We start from the raw sequence: 26,297 nt of genomic DNA, 5'->3' as shown, positions 1-26,297 counted from the left end.
TTAGTGGAAAAGCGAAAAAACTTTAAGAGCACCACACAAACACGTCTTTCTCACTCATTCGATCAATCGTTTCCTTTCTATTCATTATGTATTATGTGTTCCAAATATGAGCCTACACGGACCACAAATGCGATTTTTTTTTAAATATTTCCATGCGCCACCTATCAGAGTTTTTTATTATTATTGCATTGTCATCGGGTTCTGAACTATATTCCAAGTTTCAAGCTTGTACCTTATCGGGAAGTTACTTAAATTTCAATTACAAAATTCTGTTTGCTACACAGAGTCAAACTAAATAAAGCCGTTTAAAAACAGTTTCGTTTGATATTTAATAAACTCTTCCACATCTTCGCGTTTAGCTAAAATAACACATTTAGCAAGAATCGCTTGGCTAATTGGTACTTTGTTTGTTGTACTGCAAATTTAAGTGATTTTAAGTAATTGTTTTAATGAATTTTAATTAGTTTGGTTTAAATGTCATTTAAAATTCCGACGGTGACATATCAATTTTATTATCTTAATTAACTCATATATAGATTTGAATTTGCTTTGCCTTTTTATAAATGAGTTTAAAATGCAAAAAAAGCACTTACCCTTTATTATGACTGCTTTTTTTATTATTTTCAATTAAACACAATTAACTTTTTTCATAATTATTTATAAAAAATTATATTTAATACTCATAATTATTAATAATAATACATTGTATTTGTAGTTACAATTTTATATATTTATACGTAATATGTAGGTACTATATTCTAAATGGTACTATATATGTAAATTTATGTTTGTATGTATTTATATTTAATCATACATGTAAATCTGTATATTTATGTTTTTTATCTATAAATTTAATATAATTTTTACACAGAATATTGTGACACCATAAATGGTCGCTCATTTCGATGCGTTCAAACATAATTCGTTTATAACTCGCTTTGTTAAATCTTTTTTTTTGTTTGTTTGCTTATTTACTAACTACAAATGTACAGAATTATTAAATTTTTTTATGCATGTGTGTCATTAGAATTAGTTATTTTTTCAGCTTTAACACTTTTTTGTTTCATTGCTATCTTGTAGTTTTTGTCGAAATATTTATGGTAATTGAAAAAAGCTTAAATATAATTGAATTTAATTGTATACAGAATTTGATTGACGTAAAAAAATCCAGATAATTTGTTTGCTTTTATTTTCTATGCAGATGAGATTTTATATCTATGTTTATAATAAATAATATCACTGTGATTGATATTAAAATTAGTATTTTGCAAGGATCGGCGTTAATAGCTTTTAAACATAATTGAGCACGCTGACAAAATAGTAATATTCGTTTTGATAGATTGGCTCTGTGTTAAAATTTATACATACAATATTGACGAAAGCTTGAATTCGATTAACTTTCAAATGCACACAGGAGACAGCTAATTAAGGCAAGGTGAGGCAAACTTTATTACCGACGGGTTATTGACGAATATAGGCGACTTATCGAAGTGTTATACTTTTGTTATCACTGATTCAATATTAGACTACTATCAAACGTTACAGCCCAAATTTTGTGGTGGTCTGGTACCAAATCGTTTTAATTTCCAAAACGCCAGTCAATATCAAGACACCATTATTCTCGTTAATACTTCCCAAAACTTTCGGGGAAGGTCTTTATAACTACAAGAAGCAGAATCAGCATGAATTGAAATTTGTGTCAAACCCAGAATTTGCATGTGTTGGTCGCATATCTGGTTGATGAAAGTAAGCTTTTATCTGTAACTTGGTTTATATGTTTATAATGACATCACTCTATGATACCCTTATTTAGTACCTTAAGCTATTTGGTGTCATTCTGTTATTTTGCTTTGAACCACTTTTGACTTTGGAAAAGGGTAATTTTCGCGATATCTTGGGATATCTTATATGTTTGGGAACCCGTTTTACAAGGCCAAACTGCTTGATTGGCAATAAATTTGTGCACAAAGTACGACTGAGCCGAAAAATACTAAATTCGGGACATAATGGTTTTTTTGAAGCCAACAAAACATAACTACACCTTTTTCAACAGTATTTCAGAAACACTTATCTTATCTGAAAAACAAACCTAATAAAAATTAGAAAAATTTAAATGTATTTCAGAAAAACCTAAAAGAAGTTTAAAAAACTCAATTTCAAATCACAAATGAGCAAGGGAACAGCATTTTTGCATCATCGGGGCCATAATTACGTCAGTTATCTGCAATGGAAACGCGGCGTGGATCATTTCGAAAAGAAAGTTTAGCTGAGTGGGTCCGGAGACTTTTGGATAGATGGGTCGCGATGGAAAATAGTCACGTCAGACGGGAATCGAACTGGTGACAAAAACGTATGTAAAAACTTACTTGCGTGTTCCAGTCGCGAAGGCCCAATGTGCAATAGAAAGGCGACTCCAGCACATGGAGAAAATTATTCAGCAAGCATATGACGCAGTTTCTACTGCAGAGTGTGCCCGTGTTATTCAGCTTTCTTCAATTTTTTCTCAAATATTTTGGCATTGCGCGACATGCCTGTTGGCGCGTTAAAAGGCACTCACTACTCGTTTTAACTGTTTATTTAACTGATGTAAGAAATGGCGGAGGAAAGAAAGGAGTACCGTTGTTATATGCAACTTTCTGAAATACATTTGCGTTTTTCTGAACATTTTATTATTTTTTTATGAACCTTGTTTTTTTGTTTTTCTGAAACATATTGTGCTTTTCTGAAATAAATGTTATTTTTCTGAATTTCCGTTATGCTTTTCTGAAAAACATTTGAGTTATTCTGAAAAACTGTTGGAAAAGTTGTAGAGCCCCCACTGTATGCAACACAATTGAATTATGTTTAACTGATATAAATGTCGAATGTTGCGGGTGTGAACTCAAAAAATTTTAATTGAATGTGTTTATGAATGTCATGCGTATTAAAGATATTCTAGAATAAGTATAAAAAATTTTCAAAAAAAGTTAAAATATATCAACATATATTATGTATACATAGGTATATTTACTTGATTACGATAACATATATGTATGTATGTGTATTTGATTTATAGCTATTAAAAAAATAATGCATAATCAAAATGTTTCGTTTGTTTATATGTGTGTGTACGAACTAAGTGAGAACAAGTAGAATAATTTGAGCGTTTAAAACGCGTTACTTAAAAATCAGAGTTGGTTGCTTTCGTACAAAAAAATTAAAATGCTTGATACAAGAAAAAAATTGCAAAAAACATTATTTTTCTAAAGTATTAATATTGAATATAATATGTACATCCTGCATCAACTTGCCATATTATTGCGAAAGCAGAACCAACCAAATTAGAGCTTTAGCTACCTTTTGAATATTATTTAAACAATTATCTTTTAAACTTACAAATTATAAACACAAATTCTAAATACTTACATACATGTGTAAATTAATATTAAACTAATATAAAACTTGTAAAATTATACAATTAAGCCTAAATTCATTTGAAATATTTAAAAAATTTAAAATGCTAAGGTCTTCTCTAATATTTTTTTTTTTTAAATATTAACGGCAATACCATTTTTAAAAATATATATACATATATGTATGCAAATGTTTCAAACAAAATTCAGCAAAAAAGTCATGAAAAGTTCGTTGCATTAAAAGTTGCAAATAAATATGTCTTAGACCATTTGAGCGAATCGTACAGTCATAATCGTAATTTTATTTCTAAATTGCATAAAATTTGTACATCGTTTTTTCAAAATAAATAAAGTATAAAGCGGTCTTTTGATTATTTTTTTCAATACTTAGTGTTGAGAAACTGCTCACTTTTAAATAAAATATTACATATTTCGGTCCCAAGAAAGAAACATGCTGTTAGTGGTTCTGTTTTCCGAACAAAATTCTCTTTTTTTTTAATAAAAGTTTTACAAGTAAATACAATTTATGAGTATAGGCTTTTAATTGTTCTTATGTATCCTCAGAAATTGCGCTTGTGAAATCAACAAATCGACATCCGGTAAAATTGATCGCATTATGGTTATTTCAATCGAGTTTTTGTCAATAGAACCAATTTGTTTAGTCATTTTATCAGAAGAAAGGATGTAGGTCCCAATTTCACGATACTCTGTTAAAATTACAAAGTTTAAATCAATATCACAGACTTTTCTGTTAACATAACTGATTTCATTGGCCATTTAAACAACGGACAACTATCAGTGTTATGCAAAAAAATCAGTTAATTCACTGCTTCGTTCTTATGACCATGGTGCCATTGAAATTTCTGTCATGTCAACAGCCTTCAATGTAATTCTAATGCTAGGAAAAGTATGTTATTTTGACATTTTTCTTTATTATCCTTAGGGTGAAAGTAATATTTATTAAGTCAACATAGCTGTGGCTTTCGAATGACGAAATTTGTGGTTTTTTATTTGACTGTTGAAACAGTTAATTCAGAATCAACAATCGCACTCGTGACTCGGTTGATCTTACCAGTTTTTTTTTCTTTCAGTACAGTATTTTCTATTTATTTAAGATACATTTTCTTTGCACATACTCTACAGCGAATATGGGAGACACTCACTCTGGTTTAATGACTATCTGCGAACTAGTGCTAATTCGACGCACAGCGAAACAGACACCCCGCACCTCTCCATTTTGTGGTACTTTTATTTAATATCGTTTTAATTTCAGTATTTTTACTTCGGTTTTATTAAATTCACTTGCATTTTTGTATGTATGCTAGTCTCTTTTGGACTAAGAGCTAGAGAGTTATTACTGTGTCTCTAAAATAACACACCGGTCCAAAAACTACCCAGTTCAAAAAACGTTAACCGCTTTAAAAAAGTACCCGGCTGTAACAAGTACACAATTTAAGAAAAAATCAGTTCGGAAAAGTACCTGATTCAAAAAGTACCATGATCTGAAAAAGGACTTGGTTTTAGAAAGTACTTGTTCCCAAGAAGTACCAGGTTCTGAAAAAGGATCCGCTTCAACGTTTTGCAAAGTTTTTGATCTTATATGTGTATAAAGTTTTTCAAAATTTTTCGAAAGTTTTTTGAACTTTTATAAGATAGCACATAGTGCTATACTGATCTGAGCTAAGATTTCTGTAGGAAAAATATTTAAATTAAATATATGCTCCCCAAGATCCGTTACAGTTTACGAATTGTTCGTGGGTGGCGCTAGAAAATATTCGATAACGATGCCCAATCGAGCTAAAACTCTTTCTCAGATTTTGTGTGTCAAAAATGAACTCGAAAAACCATGGAAAACGTCATACTCAGAACTTAACGGAAAATGCCTCAACTCAGAATTAAGATTAAAAAAGCCCAATGCTAGCTGCCATTGGTTTGAGTTTAGGTTATTGAGTTATTTGAGTTTTTGACAAAAAAAAACCAGAGAGGACTATTGCCAATTTAGGGCATTTTTCAATCATGCTTAAAGTTAGTTCGTAGCGATAATATGACTTTGCAATCAGTAGCGGGTATGCATTAGACGTAGTCTAACAAAAAACTGGCAAAGTCCATCACTAGGGTCTCAAAAAAAGGGTCTCGAAAAAAATTAAATTTTTTATATATGAAAATCTATCCAATTTTTTTTTTATTTATAACTTGGCTTTTTGACGTCAGATTTTTAAATTTAATATGTCATTATTTTGACTTTTAAAAGCTCTTAATTAATTTTAATGTTTTCTCGAGCAATGAAGACTGTTTAATAAATTGTCTTTTAAGCGAGTTGAAGCTCATTCAAGTCTGATTTTCATTTCAACAAACTGAAAACATTAATATGTGAAAATTACAGCAGATTTCAAAGGGGTATAGAGCTTGTCAAAAACAAAATAATGATATATCTATTCTAAAAATCGGCTTCCATATAACCAAGGTACAGTAAAAAAACAATTTTGGTTGTGTTTCGAGCTCTCAGTGTCTTGGTTGTGCTTCCACTGACATTTCGGAAAAGCCCTATTTAAGACAACTTTTAAAAATGCTCTATTTCATACTTTGTTTGAAGAAATGCCCTATCTCAAAATTGGTTTCAAAGGCAGCTTATAATTTGTTTCAAAAAACACTATCTGAGCAAAAATTCAATAAAGTTTACGTTAGAAGTTCGTTTATGTAAAAAAAATTCGGAGATATCTTGCTCTACAAGCGAACTCTGAAATAAGGTTCTTTTGAAACAAGTCCTGAGATATTGCTCTTTAAGAAATTATTTGAAATATGTTGTTTTCGAACTGCCAGTCGAGATAGGGTTTGAAAAACAAAATTCAAAAATTTTCAGAGAGGCTCCCAAACATAAGATTCAAATTTAAAAGCGGACTTTTGAAACTTTTTATTCTGTATGATAAACAACACAGTCGAATATGTCTGTAACTATTAATCGGTGTGTTTTTGTTTTTCTTTATATATATTTATTACATTTTTCTGTAATTTTTTTTTTGTTTAATATATTTCATTTGAAGTATATCTACTTATTAATTTAGCTTAGAGTATATTTAAGCATATTTTCAAGCTTACTTAATTTATCATTTACATATGCGCTTCAGTTCTACAAACAAATTTCGTCTATAATTTCAAAAATTTTGCATAAAATCGTAAACTTACTCCTGTTTATATATATGTATGTAGATCTATTTATAGTTAGAGCATTTACATAAAATAATTTTGATGCAGCTGTTGCTAATAATGCAGCTGTATATATATATATATACTTAATTTGCTTAAATTTATTTATACTCATAATATTTTCTTGCTTTCATACTTATTCTAATTCATTTTCTTTTTCAACTATTTTCGCATTCTTTTTTATAAATATATATATATATCTATCTATCTAAGTATACATTTACAAATGTACGTTGCATACATTAAAATAATAATAAAAAAAAAAAACAATAAAAATACATATATGAAGTATGTATTTATAACATAGCTGTGTAAAATTTAATTTTCAGTTCACTTAATAGAATCATCTTCGCTTAAAATATGAATTAATAATAAAGTGAATACATCTAAAAGTTGCTTTCTTAACTGGCAATTAACGGCGACATACACTTTCGTACAAAAACATGCTCCTTTACACCTGCATCCAGTCACAGTTCAGTGCACCGGCCTTCTCCATATTACGCTTTGCTAGCATAACGTTTCCTGCTACTCGTTATTCTCGTCATGCATAACTTCCGTTTTTGGGCCCTCTTTCTACTTTGTTAAAAATTTGTAATTTTCTTTTGCTGTGTTTCTTAATTTTCTGTTTCTTTTCTTCGCTCCTGTTCAATTAAAAATATATACTAAGTAATTGTATGTTAGAGAAAAAAATCGTGTACTAATTTGTCCTTTGAAACAAAGTTTTTCTTAACTTTTTTTCGCTGTGTTTGTGTTATTATGTTTTCGTGTTGCCTAAAAGTGCTGTTTGGGGTTCCTTTTTATGTTTTTTTTACTTTTCTTTTGTAATTTTCTCTGTAATTTACTAAATTCTACATCAGTCGTTTGGCACAAAGTCTCGTCACGCGATTACAAAACTTCCTTTTTGTGATATTACCCTTAACCAGTTTGGTGTAGAGGCAAGCGGCAAGAACAAATCTAATATATATGTATTTTATTAAATGGATTTAAAAAAAGTTACGGCTTTCTTGAGTTTGATTTTATGTCGGATTTGTAAAAAGTATTCACCTCTAGTTTTTTCACGGAAACGTGAAACTTCACAAACTTTTTTCAGTAAAGAAGTAAAGACTGTTACGAAAGGGAAGTACACACTTTTAAGTAATTTCTTGTTTCGAATAATGATGGGTAAAGTACTTTAAGAGAATGTGGTATATTCTGGTTTTTACTTAATAATACTGTAAAATGATTCGTTGATTTTAATTCATACTGTATGCAGACTTAACACTATAAACACACTCAGTCTATGTGGGGTCTTTATTGACCGGCCAGTTCAACGTACTCAAGAAACAGTTGTCATTATTTATTTCGTTTGGCCTGTCATTTGTACTTAGTTGGCACATCTCACAATAGCATGTATTTAGTTAGTACAGAATGATATCCACATAATAAGAAAACGCTCAAGAAAAATTGCGTACATATTTTTTGTGTAAAAAATAGTAGCAGCCAAGTAACTTTGATATTTCCTTTATCTCTAGTCTCTATGAAGCGGCGTCATTTCCCTGCAAGACACGAAAGTCAGATGCAGCAACGCATTAGAAGAAAATTTATTAAATTTATTCGAATTGAAAATGCACTTATGTTACAGAGAATGCACTAAACAAGAGAAAAAGAACATTTGTGCCTAAATAGCACTGCCAATTCCATCAAAAAAAAAACCCGTAAATATAGTCACTGTGATTACAGGGTCATTGCTCATGACATAATGAGATGCACATATATTTCTTGGCGAAACAATAGCTTCCTTACACATGTTAGCTAAAAAATCTTTAGAAAAGGGTAGCAAAAAGAGTATGACATTTCTTGAGAGGTCGATACGAACATTTTTCTTGAGCATTTCTTGAGCGTTTTTTATATGGAACTTTTCATTTGTTGCGATGTGGATATGCTTTACTTAAAAAAATTTGCGACTTTCTTGCGTGTGATTCTAATATCCGCTGCAATGAAAAGCGTTTGCAAAAATTTGTCAGGAGGAGGAGGTGTGCGGTGGGGGAGCCGGAATATCCTGGTTTCTTTGGTCCACTTGAGAGCAGTGTGCCGTCACAACGCCAAAGAAAGGCAAGATGTGGAAAATTGGGGATTTTTTTAATTTCTGTGGACAATTTCACAGCGTTTATCTGGCATCACTGGTCTTTGCTACCCACAAAAACGAAAATTCCCATTTCTAAAAAAGTTATGCCTCATAACGGCGCCAACAATTGCTTGCTTTTGTTAAAATGTTTCTTTTTTCACAATTTCCGGTTTCAGCTTACATACATACATACATACACTGTTTTGCTCTCACACTGCCATATTTCTTTTTTTCGCGGGATTTTAGGTGACGTCGTTAACATTGCCGTTATCGTCGCCGCCAATGAGCTCCTACAACTAAACTTCTGTACCATCTTCACCCTCGTCATCAAACAGCTGGCTGGTGCTTCCTTGGCCACCGCGTGTTGTTGTAACGGATATTTTCTTCTTGGGTTTTGGTGGCGGACGTGGTGGTATTTTCGCCACTTTTGTAGGCTCGCCATTAAACGCGTTGGTACCCGTAGATGTATTTAATACCGCAACGCCACTGCTAGCACCATTTATATTACTAGCACTCGGCACAATAGTGACACCGCTGTGATGTCGCGCGCTGCCATAAAGTGGTTCCGTATCGGAATTCGTTGTCGGGTGATGATTGTTCACCAGCTCATGTATGGGCTCGTAAATTTTCGAAGTAGACCCTGCCACCGCCTCAACCACCGTTGGTGTGACTTTTTCTTGTTGTTGTTGCAATTGTGCTTGTTGTGAGTGTTGCTGCTGTTGTTGCGCTTGCTGCACCTGCTGCTGTTGTTGTTGCTGTTGCATGGCTGCTGTGCTAGACGCTACCGACGTAAGACTCGGCGTTGCTGGTAAAGGTCTGTCACGCATTGTATAGCGTGTTGATGATGATGAAGCGCCACTGACGCTACTCACTTCCGGATGCATTTTGTGTAAGTTTAACGCCGAATTGCCAGCGGCTGTTGTGCGCAATCCCAAATTGTCATAGACTGGCTCAACTTGCAACTCGGCAGTAGTTGCTGTACCAGTCTCACTTGGGTTTGGTGATGTAGGCGATTGAAATTCGCTTAGTTGTGAATGCTGTGTAGTCGAAGTGGAGGGCGCCCAACTGGGTACGCGGGGTTTGCGCGGTATCGTCATATAACCTTGTTTCATTACCACCGCTGCAGTTGGTGAGTATATAACAGGTGCTGGCACAAAAGGTGATTGTTGTTGTTGTTGTTGTTGCTGATGTGCATGTTGTGCTGTCAGATGGGCATGTATTTGCTGTTGATGTTGTTGTTGTTGCCGATTATTTGCGGCTGCTATTAAAGCCAAATTTCGCGACTTCGGATGCTGCAAAGTCATGAAACCATTTGGTGTGGCAGCAGCAATTGTTGTACCATAGATGCCATGCGGTGTCATATGGGCATACACAGGGCTAGTAAGCGGTGGTGAGCGTATACCATAAATTATTTGTTCGGGTATATTGCTGTGTGATGATTGCATTGAGGGTGAGGTGGGTGGTACACGAGCTGGAAAAGCGAGCAGATCGGGCGGTAGGCTGGTGCCGTAGGTGTCGTCAATATAAGTGTGGCGTACACGTGGTGCTGTTGTGTCCGATAGGGCGACCGAGTGGGTTTCATCGTCGCGCGGGTGATTACCTGTGAGGTGCGAAAAGAGAAAAATCAAAAAAGATCATTTTAGTTAGATAAGGGGAATTTATTTTGTAAAAATTTGTATGACTATGCGAGTGTAAAAAAAAATTTAAAAATCAGCAATAGTTTCCTATTTTTATAACTGGTTGCCATAAGGACAAAATGTGAGAAGGAGCAAGATGATAGAGACATATAATAGAGTGATGTAGATAAAGACGGTAGGTACCAGGAGAAGTAGGGACAAAGCGACTGCCAAATTTTCGTCAAGCAATGAGGCCGAATCAAATGATGAAGGCTGTGATGTCTTTTTCTAAAGTGACTTTGTCTCTGCTTCGATCGTTTCTTGCGCACGTTAATAAATTTGTCAGATAGTTGGGATATACAGAGATAGCCAGCGTTCCATGCAAGATAATTTTATTATATTTATTTGGCTTAAATTTCGGATTGGTGCGGGTTAAGTTTCCTTGGGTAAAACATACGTATGTAGTTGCCTATGTTTTTCGCGATACTAGGTAGGAAGCTGTCCTAGATTCCTAGATACTTAGGGTAAAGAAAAGGGCTAAGAAAGCTCAAATTGCCTCATTTTGCGTTCGCGGCTTTTTATATGCGATGGGTGCTGGGTTCAGTCAGTCGCAAGTACGTCCAAAAAGCTGGAAATCATGCAACAGATGACCGTGGTTTGGCTCAAAACACTGGTTTTAAAGATACTGAGCCATCCATTTGATATTCGACCCAATTACACAGATAACATGAAGGTCGGCGTATTCTGTCATAAATTCGCTGTTATCCATGAGTTAAGGGTATGACTTTCTCAGTTAGTAGTATTCTAAGGAAATATCGATGCAACTATATATAAATCGATATAAATGGATTTAAGTTCCGAATTTCGTTCGAGACTTATGTAGGTTTCCTGGTAACCAAGCAATCAACCTAGTGATATCAATTCTTGCTGAGCTCTAGCAATGTTGGCAGATTCGGGGCCGTATTAGGTGTTACGATCAGTAACTGAAAACCATTTTCACTCGAGCGATAACTGTGCAACTGTCAAACTATTTCTAAAAATTATAATAAGTTATGAATCTAACGAGTACTATTTGTCGCTAGTACGCATATGCCATTAACCTGATCCACCATTTCAGAGATATTGTAATTTAAAAATGAATTTCGATATATTCGAAAAATATTAGGACTTATAAAATTATTAACATTTCACTCTAACAAATTGAATGCCAAAACTTCTTCTTTTTTTTACATTTTTCCCGAAGGCATTATATCTAACATGTTTCATAAGCACGTAATAAGCTGATGCAACATGTTGCTAACGGTGGCCTTAGCACTTTTACTTCGCGAATTAAATAACAGCGGATGAGCTAATGATGAAGGGTCGAAGTGTAGAAAGTGATAAACTTTGTGTAAGTTACAATAACTCATAGAACCCCAAGCTTTCCAACTACTCAACATTTCGAACAACTTGACCTCTTGTGACCCCAATAAGAAAGATCTCTACTAGCTTGGACCAAGCTGTCGTTATGAAAATTATCATGATTATTCTATTGCAGTAAAAGTACAAGCACGGCGGCCGCCGTGGTGTGGTGGTAGCCGCCTACCACACCGAAGATCCTGGGTTCACGTCCCGGGCAAAGCAACATCAAAATTTTAGAAAACAGTTTTTTCAACTAGAATAACATTTTTCTAAGTGGGATCGCCCTTCAGCAGTCTTCGGCAAGCACTCCGAGTGTATTTCTGCCATGAAAAGCTCTCGATGACAACTCAACTGCCTTGCAGATGCCATTCGGAGTCGGTATAAGGCAAGTAGGTCCCGTCCGGCCAATTTGTAGGAAAAATCAATGGGTGCACGACGCAAATTGGAAGAGAGGCTTGGCCTAAAATCTCTTCGGACGTTATTGCGCCTTACATTTATTAATTTTTTTTTAATGGTATGATCCATTTAATCGCTGTAAAAGTTAAACATATACAATTACAAAATTCCTTTCAGTGCGCTCTTGTTAAACAAACAAATAAAAAAATTGTTTAAACAAATCCGAACGAAGTGATTACAGCAGCAAAACTTTTCAGAATTTGTTACGTTAAGCTCAGCTGTTTTTTTCTCTAAACAAATCAAAAACACAATAGAAACTTTACTAGCCAGTCAGTTTATAGCTGCAGTAGAAAATTGAAATTTTTAGAATAAATGTCATTGAACAATTTATTTTGTTATCAACGCTAGGGAATGCTCGTACCAAAAGCAATTAATCGTTTAGTTGTCGCAACCGCTAAAATGTCTTTCTTACTGTTTTTTTTTAAGGCAATGTTACTGAAGGCTATATTTTGTTGCAAGGGTAATGTGTGTGTATATTGGCTTTATAGCGATAGAAAAGAGAAAGAATGCAAAAAAATATTTTTGTGTCAGTCACATTATAAATATACATATAAGAGTGTTTTTGGTTCATATATTGCAATAATAAAACATCAATTTATATTGCTTTATTAAGCTTTTATTGAAACATTTGTATTTGTATCGAAACTGATTGCACGTGTTGCAGAACCAATGTTCAAAAAAGAAAAACTAATTACGATTTTATCCTAAAGTCAATGAAGCAATTCTTTTGCAAACAGTCAGAACCTAGCACTGAGAAAAACGAATCTAGTTTCTAAAATCCATGAACTTCAATACAAATGTCATATTCGCACAGTTTAAGTTAATCAGACAACATTGTTTTACAATCACAGCTACCTTATTGTTCATTTCAACTGCTTTTAAATTTTTTTTAAATTTGAGCTATTCGTTTAAAAACAAGAATAAGCAAAACAAGTAAGGACGGGAATGTCTTCGGCTGTGTCGAACACTTCATACCTTTCATGAATGGGGCTGAACAATAATCTTATCCCATTCGTGATCTCCAAATAATGCGCTGTTAAGATAAGAAATATATAGTGAACAGATGTACATACCTAAACGATTTTAAGATAAATACAAAAAAATGACAAAAAATCCCCTTATCTGAATGATCGGTTGTATGGGATATATATTATATATAGCTCCGATCGAAATGATTTTTACAGGAAATCTTCTATGATATATTAGAATATATATCACCAAGTTTCACGTTTTTATATTGGAAACTAAGGGAGAAATTACCAAAAATCTTTCTATCTGAACGATCGGTTGTATGGGATAGGTATATACTATATACATATAGTTCCGATCAAAGTGATTTTTTCAGGAAATCTTCTATGATATATTAGAATAAATATCACCAAGTGCAACCTTTTTATATTGGAAATTAAGGGAGAATTTGCCAAAAATCGTTCTATCTGAACGATTGGTTGTATGGGATATATACTATATATAGCTCCGATCAAAGTGATTTTTTTAGAAAATCGTCTATGATATATTAGAATATATATCACAAAGTTTCACGTTTTTATATTGGAAACTAAGGGAGAAATGACCAAAAATCTTTCTATCTGAACGATCGGTTGTATGGGATAGGTATATACTATATACATATAGCTCCGATCAAAGTGATTTTTTCAGGAAATCTATGATATATTAGAATAAATATCATCAAGTTTAACGTTTTTATATTGGAAATTAAGGGAGAAATAGCCAAAATCTTTCTATCTGAACGATTGGTTGTATGGGATATATACTATATATAGCTCCGATCAAAGTGATTTTTTCAAAAAATCTTCTATGATATATTAGAATAAATATCACCAATTTTAAGGTTTTTATATTGGAAACTAAGGGGAAATGGCCAAAAATCTTTCTATCTGAACGATCGGTTGTATGGGATATAACTATATATAGCTCCGATCAAAGTGAATTTTTCAGGATATCTTCTACGACATATTAGAATATATATCACCGAGTTTCACGTTTATACTTTCTAAATTGCGGCAGAAATGACCAAAATCGTCTTGTCTGAACGATCGGTTGTATGGGAGATATATGTTATAGTGGCCCGATCCTACCGGATCCGACAAATGTCTAATAATAATACAAAAATACATCCTTGTGCCCAAGTTCATTGAGATATCTCACAATTTGAAATAAATATAAAAACAACATCAATTTGAGGGACTAGTTTGCGTTCAAACAGACAGACGGACGGACAGACGGACATGGCTATATCAACTCAGTTCGTCGCCCTGATCAATTCGGTATACTTAATGGTGAGTCTATCTTCTATATTTCTCAATGTTACAAACATCGACAAAGTTAATATACCATTTGATGTTCGTGAAAGGCATAAAAAGAAATATAAGCGCAGATAAAATTTTCTTAAGAAACTTATAGCCCAAAACGCTTTATTACTTTTTAATTGCTCTTAAGAGCTAAGATATTGTTGAATCGTTTGTACACAATCTTCAAAACCTAAAGCTATGGTGTCGAAGATATTATTTATCCTTATAAAATTGGTAAAATTTTGTACCGACACTTTGAAATGCTACCAATTTCTCTTCCATCACTTTTTTGCATTCCTGCCGATTGCATTATCAATTTGATAGAGAAAATATGGCAATTGTGGGATTCGTTACATCACAATCAGAAGTATAACATTTATCGTGATCATTATTTATTATCGGTTGTAGGAAGGCAAAGTGTAAGTAAGAAAGAAATGTTAAGAATTTATAACAATATTTCATAGGATATACAAGTAGTAACACTTCCAGATTATGCAAAAGTCTACCGAATACCCTTTGTAACTAACCCTTAATTTTGCGAACAATAAATAACTCAGACGTGCTGGACTATGTACATATATGTTCAGAAAAAACTATTTGTAATGTATTTTTTGCTTTCTGAAGATACTGTGTAGTTTGAAGGTATCCATATATTACTCAAAATTTTTAAGACCCATCGGACATATGGATATGAATTAATTTATCTTTTTTATTCTTAATACAAAAATGTTCTGAATCGATTTTTATGTAATTTTTTAAAATATAAAAAATTCCCAACACTGGATACTTTTAGTCCTAAATACGCCTTTAAAAGTCACATTTTTCGAAAATAGATTAAATTTTTTTATACATAAATGCCTTTAGCTACGCTTATATTAGCTCCACTTGATATTTTATGTAGGAATTAGTAAACCTCCAGCTAAGAAACGAAATATATAGGAGTACCGATTGCTATTATCACAGTGCTTAAAATAATTTCTAGGCGAGGCCGAACCTCGGCAGTGGCAAACGCTGCAATTTTGTCATTAACATATTCTAACCGAAAATTTAAAGAAAAGTCGGCCTAAATCTCCTCCGTGCTTTTTTTGCACCTTGTATTTTTTAAACGGTTTTATTTAGCTTGACTCTGTGTATTGGCCGGCCGGCGGATGTGAACGAATTTTGTAAATAAAATTTAAGCTACAAGCTTGAAACTGGAATATAGTTCAGAACCCGATGACAATGCAATTTAAGAAGAAAAAAACTCTGATAGGTGGCGCATGGATCGAAATATTTCAAAAAATCGTATTTGTGTTCCGATTTGGTTCATATTTAGAACACATAATACATACATGAGTAGAAATCGACATATGAAAAAAAACGTATTTATGGCTCCGATTTGACTCATATAAACCAATAATACATACAGTCCGGTAGAAGTGACAGCAAAATACTTTGGAGTTCGAGGAGGGGCAAGCATACGTGCCGCCGCGTCGAGTAAAGTCTTTGGAAGGATTATGTATTGAAGACTTAGATTGTAACAAATTGTCAGAAAAGAGGCCTTGTAATAATGAGTCACTAAATGAATTAAATAGAATGAGAAATAATAGGCAATAAAATAAAGACTAAAAACTTGAAAATAAAATAATTAAAAAAGATGTTTAAGTTTTAATGAAAACAATACTTACATTAAGTAATAATAATACTAAAAGCTAGAAAATAATCAGGTAGGTCCTAGGTACTAGTCATCACAATCTTTATTAATCTAGAGCGTTGATCAGACTATTAAATAAAAGCGTTGGGCGTGTGAAATTTCTAAATTTTTTATTTTTAAATTATTTTTTTTTTTATTTAAGCTTTATATGCATACAGATTATATATAAATAAATGTCATATACATTTTATATACATAGTAATAACCTTGGGAAATAGGCATCTATAAATTGCAATTAAATTGAAGCAATTTTCATTGAGATGCAATAACATTCTTCGAAATATGTTCAGGGAAATTAATAGATCCCCACATATGCATACATGCTTGTTCCGAATACTCGTAAGCTAATGTTAGGCATGGTATTTAACATTCCTAATAATCTTATTCGTATCTTTGTGTTATAAATTTGCACCTTTGAAACGTGCTTTAATTAAAGCTAAAATGCTTGCAATGTCTTCGGAAATTTCATTTTGAATTCCATGCATTTGTTTTACCCCAATTAACATTTTTGTTTTACTCTCAATTCCAGAAGCATTAAGGAACTAACATGCTTTTTAATTATCAGACTTTGGTACAAAAACTCATACCATACTCGTTGATTGCATTCTCAAGCGAAAAAGTCCCAGTTTTTATTAGAGATTTGCGCATAGAGAAAAGGCGAGTTTTAACTAGGATTAAAAAAGTTAATAATTGAGAACGGTTGAGAAAATATTTAGTCTCAAGTTATAAGGCTGTAAACCAAATTAAGAATTGATATTTTGTCAAACTCTTGCTAACCTTTTGTCTGTAGACTATTGGGATTTAATCAATTGAATGCGTCAAACGCTTATTACGTCAATTAGGTATCTTGCATATTGTACTTATGTATGATTACCAATGCAAATTATTCGAATTTGTAGATTAATGTCCTTGAAGTAAAAATCGAGAAAAGCCCAGCAGCGAATCGAACTATTGCGAACTACCGCAGAACTATTGCATTAGGAGACGGTTCTAGTTCTATTTCCGTTCCCTGAAACAGTTTAAAACGCTGTTGGCAAAAAAGTGGCGGCCAACTGAAACTGAACCGCTGGGAATCTGATTAACCCCATATATGTACATACATCATTTCGCTTGTGTTGAGTAGTCAAGCACTGGGGGCCTTACGCACGTTATGCCTTTCTCAGCACCATAAATAAATTAAAAAAGGAGGCACGATATACCTCCGAAAAGAATTCAGGCCGAGGTTCTCATTAAATTTGCTTCGTGCTCCTTTTTAATTTTTCCTAGAAATTGGCGGATGGGATCTACACGCCGACTCCGAACAGCACCTGCAAGGCAAATGAGTTTTCACTGATAAGTTTTTTATGGCAGAAATACACTCGGTGTGTTTGCCAAATCACTGCCAAGGGGCGACCGCGCTTAAAACAACTTTTTTCTACTTGAAAAAAACTTTTTTCTAAATTTTTTGATGTTGCTTTGCACGGGAGTTGAAAGCACGATTTTCGGTGTGGTAGGCGAAGCTCGCTTCCACCACACCACAGTGTCCGTCAGCATCATAGTCAGGATCAAAATTGCTTAGAATATAGTTTTGCATGGTTCATAATAAATCATTTACTCACCAAATTGTGATTCATCTAATAGAGTTTTCTTGATTTCATGCCCCTCATCGCTCCCATCCGCGTTCTCCAATTCTGTGCGACGCGGTGGCTTCTCCACTGGATTTACTTCCGTCAGCAGGCTTTTTTGCATTTCCATAATTACTGACCCTTCCAGCATCGAACTATTAGTTTTATCCATTTTAGTTGAGATCAAACCATTTTCACTCATCATAGTTGAATCCTTTTGATAAGAACGCGAACGACGACACCACCAACACGCAATCAATAACACACACATAACCAGCAGTAATATGGTGATCACAATTAAACAAATAACTAATAAAAAGTTCGATTGTGTTTCAGTAGTGGAAGCGCCTATGCCACCACTCATACCCTCAAGAGCACCAAAAAAGTCACCATCAACGATCAGCTGAAATTCAGCTTCAGCCTTGCCACCACGATTCTCCGCAATGCAAGTGTACATGCCTTTATCGCTAGCGCGCACATTAAAAATACGCAACTCAGAAGTGATTGGCTGCGTGGGTTCCGCGGCGCCAATTAAAGAATGCTGCTCGATTGAATTCAACACGCGAAAACGTTGATCGTTCGGATTGATGGCGCGTCGATTGTAAATCCATGTAACATTTGGGCGCGGTAAACCTTCGACGCGACACGGCAATGTTATATTATCCGATTGCACCTCAACAAACGAACGTACCGAACCGAGTATGCGCGGTTGGCAAGCAAAATTCTCTGATAGTATATCAGTCCATAGTTTGCCACGTAATGCGGCTGGTTGCGCACAATCTGTGGGTGGCGTATAAAGACGATTAGCGAGAGCGAAGTCGCGAAACGCTTGTAGTTCGCATGTACAATTCCAAGGATTTTGCGCGAGTGAAAGATGCATCAATTTGGGTATATTCATGAAGGTCTCCTTGCGTAGCACCGACAATGAATTCGCTTCCAGATAAATTGCCGCCAACATAGGCTGCTGCCCGAACGCATGCATTTCAACTTGTTTCAGTCGATTGTTTTTGAATTCAACGCGGGACAAGAAAGGCAAATCAACAAAGAGATAATTATCTAGCACCTCAATCTCATTGTAGTTCATAACGAGATTACGCAGCTTCTCTAAACCACTAAAAGTGCCAACATGCAATTTGCGTATAAAATTATGTGACATATCGAGTTCGATGAGTATTGTGAGCCCTTTGAGCGCATCGCGATTCAGTTCTTGTATCGTGCAATTACGTAAAAAGATTTTATGCAGATTTGGTAAATTCGCATCGGCAAATTCTTCACGCCTTAACTCTGGTATAATGTTATTTGAAAAATCTACAACTTGCATTTCATTGCTCAGATCATTGGGTATGGCGGTGAGTGAACGCGCTCTACAATCTGCTGTCTTTTTACCCGAATTCCAATTGCAATGACACATACTGCAACTTTGCATCCAATCGGGATTGCCATCTGTAGGCGCTATGTAAGCGCATAGCAGTTGTAAGAGCAGAAGCTGCGAAAAGACTAATAGCAGCGCCGAAGAACATGTACGTGTGTGGTTGGTGGGGCGGTGCGCTTTTCCTTTAATACCACAACTGCTACTATTCCTATTGCTCATTTGGGCACTTCCTTGATCTCGCTGATAATGTGAGCTTTCATGACGATAACAACTGCTCGCTGTCGAGCTTTTAGTTTTTATTTGTGTATGCATGTTCTACCCTCAATGTTTGCACCTGTGTTGTACGCACTTTGTTTGTATATGGATGGGGTGGGTGGTTGTGTGCGCACGGCTGCTGACTCAGTAAGCCTTGTTTTGCCTTTTGTACGTAACGCTCCTGTCTTTCAGTTGCTGCGACTTGTTATTTTCAGCTGACTGCTTTTGGTATAAATATCGCCTGCTGCGTTTACATTAATTTCAGCAACACGCACCCCCTTGTCACGTTGCTGAAACCGAAGAAGCTTTCAGCAGGCAGCTTGCTTTAGCCAATTCCTGAGTAGTGTCACTATGTTGTTTGTTGTTGGCGTTTGATTACCTTTTTCGTTTTGCAGTGTTTATATGGCGGTGTGCTTTTGTCCATAGGGACATTGATATACGTGTATATGAGCTTTGAAGTCAGATCAGCTGTTAGCTATGTACCACAAGTACAAGTTTTTGTTTAGTTAATGTCCTTGTTGCCAATCCTTTGCTCCGGTGGATTAGCTTATGTGTGTTGCTTTATTTGTTGATTATTTTGTGGTCGCTGTATGCCTTCAGGGAATTCACTCACTGTCATGTTATGTAGCTTTGATTGTTTTGCTTTGATGTTGTGTAAATAGTACAAAAACAACAACTCTATAGCACCATTTATTAGGTCACTTGGTAATTAGCGTCACAATGCCGGATGTCTAAAATAAGAAAACAATAGGATTATTATAGAAGCTACTAGAAGCAAGCAAAAGGTGACGACTGTACACTAAGAGCCGTTTTCACCATCTCCAGTTAATGGTTACTTGTATTTGATAGATCACCAAACGTGCGAGTTAGAGTAAACTGGGTATGGTAAAGACGGTCCATAAATTTGACCTTGAAATTTATTTATACTATTTTAAGGATAAAAAGAATTTAGAATTATTTGAGCAAAGCAGCTGCTTAATTAGGCCGATTTTTCTAACTCAGTTTTAGAATTACATATTTGTGTCACAGAATTACAAAGTAGTGTTTTTAGATTGTAATTTTAATAATGTATGCTTGTGCCGTAAATAATTAAAGACAATAACTTATGCTGGTGGATTGGAAATACGTTCTTTCCAAACTTCGGTGCAGTGCAATGTGGAGGGGTAAAAAGCAGATATACTGGTGGAACAGCGAAACCGCGTAGCTGCCGAAAATATTCCACAGGATGCGGAGGCTAGCAACCCGCGCGCTGCAGGCCTTAGAATATAGAAAACTTAGAAACGTACAAAGGAGCGAAGAAAGCTCTCAGTGCTGCTATTAAGCAAAGCAAGCTTATGTGCTGGAAAGCACTTTACGAGGAAGTGGATCGAGACCCCTGGGGGGCAAGGATATAAGATAGTAATGAAGAAGTTCCGTCCGCCAAGCCAGCTGATGAACAAGAACCAAACAAGAAACATTGTGTATGACCTGTTTCCTACGCAACCATCCAGGGAAGTTGGGCACGTTACCCATTAAGAGCGAAACATGGAACCATTTCAAGAAGAAGAGCTTAAAACTGCCGTGCGCAGTATGAAACCTAGTAAAGCACCTGGGCCCTACGGAATACCCGCGGAGGCAGTTAGGCTAGTTGGAAATAACTGTCCAGAACTTATGTTGCACATGTACAACAAATGTCTCAAAGAAAGAACTTTCCCCACCATATGGAAGACAGCACGACTGGTTCTCATTCCATCATCCTACAGTCCGCTGTGCATGTTGCACACAGCAGGGGAATTGATTGCAGAGCCTCCTGAAGCAACGCCTCACCAGAGCGTTAGAGGACGGTTGAGGACTGTCCCCAGACAGCATGGTCTCCGGAGGGGGCACTCCTAAATCGATGCTATAGCAGAAGTTATAGACGCAGTCAAGAAAACCGAGACAGCGTGCCACAGAGCAAGACCTTTTAACGCCAGGGGGAGGACATGTTTGAGGCACTAGAAAGCGATTTCAAGGTACCGCAATATTTGTTAGAAATTTTAAGGGACTACTTAAGAGACAGGTATCTAATGTATGAAACCACTCAAGGTCAAAAAAGGTAAAAATAACAGGTGGAGCGGCCCAGAGTTCGGTACTAGGTCCCGATCTCTGGACGACAGTGTGCTTCGATTGGACATGCCAGAAAGCATCTCCCTCGTTGCTTTTGCTGACGACAGCTGTGATAACAGCACCAAACTGCAAGTTGACACAGCTAAAATTAAACCAGGTCATGCGTAATGTAAATACGTGGAGGGCTGATCACGGTCTCCAGCTAGCAACAGCAAAAACGGAGATCGTCATCCTCACAAAGAGACGGATTCTCACTACCAGGAATATGACGGTTGGAGACCAGCCTATAAACACACACGCACTGCAACGAAATATCTTGGAGTGAGGTTAGACAGCAAAGTCACCTTCTCGGGTCACATACGAGGAGCCTGCGAGTAGCGAATTTGGGTAGATTAAAGGGATCGCAAGCAAGTTGAGCTGCTGCTGTCATGCAGGCGCGAGAAGAATCGGTTCAAACAGTGAAGCAACGGCACCATAGGAAAGTTGACTAGGGAACTAATCCCTGAATCCATGTCTGAAGCGACCACACGGAGAGAGAGACTTTTACCTGACCCAGTTTGTATCCGGACACGGTTGTTTATAACCCGAGCTGCCTGCACTGTGGGAAAATAGACGATGTACTCCGATCAGCGAAGGAAGGTAGAAGGGATACTTGTCGGCCTATCCCCGGGCAGTGTCATCAATAACGACCTGCCGAAGAGACAGATGGGTACGGTTAGCACATATGTGAGGCATATACTTATCAGTAAACGAGAAGACGGATGCCTAGCCGATTAGCGCGCATCCGTATCCGAAGTAATGCTAAACGCGGTCCCAGGTACGGTGATTTGGGCGGGCCGTGGGAAGTTAGGGAGTCCTGTACTCGGAGAGTCTTAAATATCACGGTCAGTTCAAAAGGCACTTCTTACTTCCCTGAAACAAAAAAAAAAGTCCCCAAGTTAAAAAAAAAAAATAATAAGAGTTTTTAATACTGTGTACGTTTGCAGGGTATTCTAGACATAAAATAGGACATAAATAAGTAATCTCACAGATTTGAACTACTGCATAACTAAGCCCTTATAGTACCTTAATGGTGCTTCATACCCGAAGGTACCGGATCCACATTCCGACCTTTAACATCGATAGCACCCCACAAAACTTTCGAGGAGTGTCCTTATCGTCACAAGAAGGAAAAGCTCACTCAATTACAGACGGACGCCTCTTTAAAACGTAAACTATAAAGACCGCATAGGCTGAAGATAGTTGAACTTCTGGACAAAAACTGAAATGTTTGAGAATACTAGGGAGTTACATGACACTCCGTTCCTTAGAAAGATGCTTCTCAAACGTATACCAGAAAAGTAACGAGATCTATGTGAGTCTTTTTCATAAATGCCCAGCTATAATATTGTTTTTCTTTCAAAAAAATAGTCTTTCAAGGGAAATTAAAAAAAAATAATAATTTTTTTTTTTAACTTCTTCACTGCTGTCTTATTTATGAAAAAAATGTAGATGATGAGTTCGTTTTGAATACACAAACATACGCTCATCCATAATTTAAATTTTGGGTAGACAGACAAGGTTCTATGATTTTATAGTCTGAAGTGTGATTGTTACGTTTAAAGTTTGATTGTTACGTTAGTGAAAATATGCATAGTCGCCTTCGCTTGCATGTCTTCCTTAGGTTTTATTAAAGTGCAATCAAATTATCCGCTTTGTGATCCTCGGCAGATTTAGCCTTTGCTTACAGCAGCAGTCGCTATTGCAATGAAATTTTTGAAGATGTTAAGATTGTAATTAAAATTAGCAGCAACTGTAAAGAAACATCATATTTCTGCAACATTACACTTGACTTTCATAACTATAAATCTTCTAACTAAACTGCTACGCTTTTTATGCTGCACTTACGTTTCCTACTTGATTTTTAAAAGCCGTGATGTAGCTTCTGCTATTAGCAAAAATTCGTATTTTTCATACTTAGGTGTGCTAAATGAACAAAGAATGTTAACGTTATTTGCTCAGCCTTGTATAATAAATGGGGCTAGGGGAGAGTAAAAATATTATTTTCGAATTCAGGCGAGTCGGCTTGAACGTTGTGATTCAATATCGTCGTACCTAAACCCAAATCATCAAGGGTAAATCTGTCTTCTTAAATCTGAAAAGTTAAGTGAATGATGCTACCATTTCCTTAATACCAGCTATCTCTACTGTGTATGGATTACTGATCGGGTAGCCTGAGCTTAGGACCAATCGTTTTTCATCATGACACTACTTCAAATAAACTCTCCATCCACTCCCTGTGAAGGTAATAGAAGAATTAATCGATGCCAGTTGCATGGTTGAATCCCAACACTGAAAGTCTTACCATAACTTGAAAATAGACAGCTCTCTACAATGTCCATCAGATATACTTAAAAAGTTGAATATTCAAGCCCGAGTAGATGTTGTACGAACAGGCGTGCCTAATTCACTCAAAAACAACCGCTTCATTCTTATCAACTTTTTAGGAGTATTAACATTGTCTAGAACATTCCACCAGACTTATACCGGGGTATCAACATCAGCACCATTTGAGTTGGCTAAGGTAAGCCGAGAGATGCTTTCTATCCAACATTTTCCAAAGATACTAACTGAGCCTTGATTTGAAGGGTTTCGAATCCGGTGATAACATCGTACAAGCTCCATTCTGTCTATGAAAACAACAAAGAGTTCGAGAGAGAAGTAAGTTCTTCGTTCATGCCACTGCACCATATAGCAGGACGGCTACAATAAGTGACTTGTAGAGCATTTTCTGAGGGAGGACTTTATTTTTCAATTACCTACTTAATCTAGCTTTGGTTGGCAATAGTTATTCTTCCCTGGGTTTCTGGTTGTTGTTTGTGTTAATGCTGGTTCTCAAATAAATGAAGTGTTTTATTATTTCGAAATTACGGCTGCCGACAAGACAGAAATGTGCTGACTCTTTGCTTGATGACAGCAGGTATTTCGTTTTTTCTGCTATTTTATTATCGGCTTATTATCGACAGAAAAATGTTATCGCCGTTATTGACGGGTTACTGATATGTCAACGTTCTTGTGTTGCATTTTTTTCGGTATCTGCTTCATAACAAACCGATGAGTTAACAAATCAATAACACAACGAAAAAAAATGTACAGCACTCCGATAAGAAATTGATAACTTTTCGATAAGTAATTTTTGATAACATATGGATTTTTTTTCGATAAATCATCGATAGCTTTTTGGTAAAAAGTAAAACAGAAAATTTATAACTATCAAAAGATTAATCTGTGGAAAATTGATATTTTTTAGATCGATGTGGTGATAACTTTTTGATTAATTAATAATCGTTCACATTTCCATAACTAACCGGTTAAAACTCGTTGATTTTTTTTAATAAAAAATCGTCAATTTTCAAAAAGAAAAACAAATCGACAACCTTGTGATAACAAATCTATAACACGTCAAAAACAAATTAGTAAAAAATAGATAACACCTCTTAACAAATCGAAAATTTTTGCATGGCAAATAGATCAGTTTTCGGATAATAATCGATAACTTTACGTATGTTGTATGTGGAGGTGGTGTGACTCTTAAACCCTATGTGATATGGAGTAAAAGGCCTGAGGACGTAATAATAATAATAATAATAATAATAATAATAATACTGCAATAACAGGAACAACAATAAACAAAAAGTATATCTTGTCAAGCTCCACCCGAACTTAGATTTTCTTACTTGCTTTAATGCGACTCAATACCACCGTACAGCTGTAAGCATAGTTGAGCGCAACATTGTGTCGCAACATTAAAAATTTCATATTTTGCACTTTAATCTATGATTTGTGCAGAGCAAAAATTTGTAAAATCGTACAAATGTTGTTGATGACTTTTGGTAAGATTTCAATGACTTATTTTTGTTTTTTTTTTTTTTTCTATTTCGTTATTACCTTTGTACTTAAGTACAAATATATTTTGAGGGATTTAGTTGTTCGCTGTGGATGTTGGGCCATTAAATACATACCAAGCTTTTTTACATACACACAACAACCATGGCATAAAACACATCTCGCTAAAGATCTACAAAGTACACAATAATTTGCCGCTAATCCAGGTCATTTGTCAAAGTTTTTCTTAGCTTATTTCTCAAAAGACGAAACAATTAGTTTCACTGCGGTAAAGTTATAAAAAGAATAACAACTAATTAGCAAAACTATGAGGCTTAAGTAAAAAGGGGGAAACATTTTCGAAAAAAATTAACAACACAAAAAGCATGCAAAGTAACAAATCAAACCGTTTCATTTGACTGCGCATGAAGTAAAGTTTGTCGACAAAAGATTAAAAATCAGCTGCGCTACTCAAACGTTTTGTTAGCAGTGAAAGTTCCTGAATAAATGATCAGTGTAAAATCTAAATGCGGAGAAAAATGATTTGTTTTTTTCTGAGGGTCATAGAATCTAGTCGGAAAATAGGTTGAGATTAATATTTCAGTGCAACCATTATTTCAAAATAGGCACATTGCCGCTTAGGACTTAAAAAGGATACAGGTTGTGTTATAGAGTGTTGGAGAGACGTTTAGTATCGTTCCTATAGTAAAACTAGGAAATCCGGCATATGTTGTTCTGCCCTAACTTTGGTCTATCTGCATAAGTTTTAAACAGTTTTTAACTCTTATTCTTCCTCCCTCCCCCCCCCCCCCCCCCCCCTTTACTTATCCCTTTATTCCCTCCTGCCTCTGCCTTTTTCTATCTCTACGTGTCTTTTTGGCTCTTCATATTTTCTCTCACTTTTTTTCGCTCCACGTAGCCCTATCTCTATCTTCGTCT

The 26,297-nt window shown here is 35.3% G+C and overlaps 1 protein-coding gene and 1 long non-coding RNA gene across 11 annotated transcripts in view; one reads left to right on the top strand and one right to left on the bottom strand.

The window, feature by feature from the left end:
- Positions 1 to 26,297, top strand: part of LOC137250875 (uncharacterized) — a 407,751-nt gene that overhangs the window by 350,940 nt on the left and 30,514 nt on the right. The window lies entirely within an intron of this gene.
- Positions 643 to 26,297, bottom strand: part of kek5 (kekkon 5) — a 780,906-nt gene continuing 755,251 nt past the window's right edge. For 9 of the 10 annotated variants that reach the window (XM_067784518.1, XM_067784512.1, XM_067784516.1 and 6 more), the window contains 2 exons: positions 17,777 to 20,140; positions 643 to 10,300 (listed from right to left, as the gene is read on the bottom strand). In XM_067784518.1, coding sequence (XP_067640619.1) covers positions 8,997 to 10,300; positions 17,777 to 19,466 — 2,994 coding nt within the window. In that variant the 5' untranslated portion in view covers positions 19,467 to 20,140 and the 3' untranslated portion in view covers positions 643 to 8,996. The remainder of the gene's footprint in view (positions 10,301 to 17,776; positions 20,141 to 26,297) is intronic. The other variant, XR_010953108.1, reaches the window with a different exon arrangement.

This window comes from Eurosta solidaginis, chromosome 4, assembly GCF_040869045.1.
Source record: "Eurosta solidaginis isolate ZX-2024a chromosome 4, ASM4086904v1, whole genome shotgun sequence".
In the NCBI taxonomy this organism is placed as follows: domain Eukaryota; kingdom Metazoa; phylum Arthropoda; class Insecta; order Diptera; family Tephritidae; genus Eurosta; species Eurosta solidaginis.
Note: the sequence above shows the minus strand (reverse complement) of the source record. Positions and strands in the feature narration are given on the sequence as shown.